Genomic DNA, 3,650 nt, shown 5'->3' with positions numbered 1-3,650 from the left:
GTTCAGCAGATAAAGTTTTGACAATAGGCCCCTTACTGAGACACCATGCAGAACGTTGTTCCATAGGATTTGGTAAGGCTTTCTTGGATGTATCTTGCTGTCATGGCATGACTCATTTGAAAAACACACTCTTGTTTTGTATTCTAGGAAAGCATCATAAAAAGAAATAATAGAGGGTTCGATATGTCTTGATGTCTCCAGGGCAATACTGGAGGTTTATCTAGAAGACCTACTTTAACTGAAGAGCTATGCATCTCAGCAGAGGCATGTCTTGACAAGTGATTTATATATGGTTTATTGGCTCTTTCTTGCCCTGAATTCTCAGAATCTCTGAAAACTTCCAAGAGTTAGCTAACAGTAAGTTATAACTCCTCTGTTTGAGAGCATCCACCTCTCAACAGATTCGTAACATGACAGAAAGACTTCTCATCTTTTCTGTACCATTTCAAGCAAGTTCCTGAAAACTGAAACCCCTCTGGAAGGAAGGAGCCTCCTGTCCAGGTAGGAAAGATGAAAGGAGTAATCCCTGCATTGCTAATATCACTAGACTCAGCAGAGATACCCAAGGTTAAACTGGACTGCAGAGATTCCTCTGTCAACCCTGCAGGTGTTTCCATCAGATTTCAAATGAAGGACTGCTCACAAAGAGGAGATCTGCAGCCTGTACAGCTAAATCCCAAGAGAAAGCAGTAGATCCCAAAGCTCACTGAAGCCTACAGGAAGACTTCCATTTGAATTGAGACTTCGGTTAGGTCCAAAGATGAAGCATCATTTACCACTGTTACCCATGTGACATTAAATTCATGGCACACACACAGCTTTGCAAGACAAATACTAAGTATTTAAATGTGCATGCACTCCTCTGGAACAGTCTGTTCATCACTGCTGCATTGATAGAAAATAGATGCTCTCCCCAGTTCAAGCTGTACATAAGCTGAGCATCTCACCATAATTATTAGACAAAACAGAGCCTTCCTTCACAAACTGTCAGTAACTGAGATGTGGCATCTGCCTCTCACCTTCTACGGACAGGTCCAGGGCACTGCTGTCTTCCACAGTATGCAACATCCCTAAAAGATAAGCCACAATCAGTCAGGGATTTTTATCATCGGTGCCATAATGCCTTCTTGTAAAAAGATTGCTGCAGACTGTTTTTAGAACTATTTTGTTTTCCCCACTTCACGTGACACCAGCCTGACTTTGTCAGAGGAAGGTGGATACTCTCAGAGACACACGGGCATGAAGGCATTCAGTTCCCTTGCTAATTTTTTATGTACTTTAGAGTTGAAGTCAATGGCTCCACCTATCTAAGTAAATATGTAACTGCTACTACCATCGCCACGTCTCACTGCACGTATCCACTATCATACATGTGAAACAACACTCCAGAATGACAGAAGTTTGAGGCCAGCTGTGAGTTTTCCTTTCAATCTTCAATTCATATGTATTGCCATGCACAGTCTTCTCCCTCCACAGCACTGAAAATCCTGAGACCAAATTTGAACATCAGGTTTAAAGCACATGGAAACTATTCCAATGTTAAATTGAACGTGAAGGCACCACAAGTCCTTTGTATGAAAAGAGAATAAAATTGGATATATTAAAACAAGCCACTGTCTCACTCTACTACACCACAACTGGTGAGAAACTCTACCTCCCAACTCCTTCCAACTTCAGGTACCTACAGCATCAGGCATCTGGTTCAGACCCCCACTTTTGCTCCACTAAACCACTTGTTTCAACATATCCAATCAAATTACTTCCCCCCCGGAGGCCCCATGACCTCTCACAAATTTGACCAACTAAAGCAATGTTATAACACTACAGATGAAGAAATTACTTATTCCATCTCATCTGCCCTGTCCTCAGTAACTCCCTTACACTCTGGAAAGGATTTGCATGCAGCATTAGTGAACATTGCAATATCAACTGCATGAAATTTAGGCTTACCTGAAATTCACCATCTTCTCATATGTAACACTCCACACTACACCTCTGCTCTCTCAACCCTCTTTCTTCTGCCTGTGCTTATCCCAATATTCTCTCTCCAGAAACAAATGTATTTTCCTGAATGTACTATTAGTACTTCCTCCACAGCACTGGTAGAACCTTTGAGGGTACCTCTTACACTCTTGCACCAAATGATCCTTGGCTCAATTTGTCCCTGTCTAAAATGTACATGTCACTGTTTGTAGCCCCAGGCTTACTGGGATTCCAACTGCCCTAGGAGTTACACCAAGCACAGCAAAATCCCAAAGCTGTCCCTAAACCATCCAATTGTAAAGCTTCTCAAAGAGAGAGAGAATTAATATTTAAAAGCAAACAAGAGGATTGAAATGCAAGCACAGCTTCTGAGGTATTTTGTGTTAGGGTCATACAGCGTAGGATTGAATTGGCCATAAGCCCTCCATATCTGTGTAGGATTATGTGCACAGACAGCACTCAATCAGAATTTGTGCAACAGGTAGAACTAAACCTGCACAAAGTTCTATTTCTAACAATGCTGCTTCCAAAACATGCACAGCCCATTTTGTGCTGAGAAATCAACCAGGAAAACATTGTTTGAGTTATTCAGTGCATCAAGGCAGGACAAGGGGCTTGTAAGTCACTTTCCCCGAATAGTAAGAATTAGCTGTGATGCACAAATGAGATCGTGGAATTAAAGGAATCCAGTATATTTGCTCTTTGAAGGCACTCGCATTCATACCCTCCACCTTTCCCTTCCTCCTTACTTAGACTATTATTTCTTCTCCACCAAGATTTTACTTAACGTTTCAAAGACCTTTCCCACAGCACTGCTATGCAAACAGAAACCAGCAGGAGACGTTCAAGCTCACAGAGACCGTTACTGGAAAGGCACTTTCTGGCATCCCGCTGAATGCTGTTCTGCTGCGAGGCTGACCCAGCAGAAGGAAGCAGCTATTGCAGTCCTGTGGCTACAAGGATTGCTACAGACATGAAGTGATGCTGTGACCAAAAAAAATCACTATGTAGGTTTATATTTTGCATTTAATTTGATATTAAATCCTGCAACACCCTTTTAAGCTCACACTTTCGTTTCTGTGTGAATCTTCATGTAATCTACAGCTCAGCAAGAGGAGAAAGCACTGAGGCACAAGACCACAATGGAGGACATTCAGGGAAGAGCCCTACACCAGACACTCCCTCTGTTCTTCAGAAAGACTCTATAGATAGCATCAGGATGCTTCAGAAAACTGCAAGAACATGCCAACCCTGCTCCTTGGGGAAGACGGACATTTATTACCCTATTCTAAATCAAGTGCCAGGCAGATTTCCACAGGAAGTTCATAACACACCTAACACAGAACAGCCGAAGTACAGAATCAGGTCCCTCAATATTCTCTTGGGTTGCGGTTGGAGCATTTTTTTGCTTCTAAATGTGGAGAAGCTTCGCACGTACACACCTATTCACAAAGGTTTTAGCATTCTCCCTGCTGCTGCGTGAGGCCACAGCAGAGCTCTTACCAAAGAGAGTTTCTATCAAATGAAGGCAGACCCTCTCGTCGGGTGCCAGCAGCTGGATGACCGGCAGCGCCTGCTCGGCCAGGGCGTCTTGGAGACGGGAGAGGACGTGCCTCTTGCGCATCAGCTACGGATCAAGAGACAACCACCCGTCAGCGCTCGGGCCC

At 43.4% G+C, this 3,650-nt stretch overlaps 1 protein-coding gene across 1 annotated transcript in view; it reads right to left on the bottom strand.

The window, feature by feature from the left end:
* MEI1 (meiosis inhibitor 1) overlaps positions 1-3,604 on the bottom strand; it is a 35,240-nt gene extending 31,636 nt beyond the window's left edge. The window contains 2 exon segments of the mRNA XM_010018878.1: positions 1,020-1,070; positions 3,487-3,604. Of these exon segments, the coding sequence (XP_010017180.1) occupies positions 1,020-1,068 (49 nt within the window). The 5' untranslated portion in view covers positions 1,069-1,070; positions 3,487-3,604.
* Between the last annotated feature and the right edge of the window lie 46 nt (positions 3,605-3,650).

The sequence above is a fragment of the Nestor notabilis genome, unplaced genomic scaffold, assembly GCF_000696875.1.
Source record: "Nestor notabilis isolate BGI_N333 unplaced genomic scaffold, ASM69687v1 scaffold2567, whole genome shotgun sequence".
Lineage (NCBI taxonomy): Eukaryota > Metazoa > Chordata > Aves > Psittaciformes > Psittacidae > Nestor > Nestor notabilis.
This window is presented reverse-complemented; position numbering and strand designations above follow the sequence as displayed.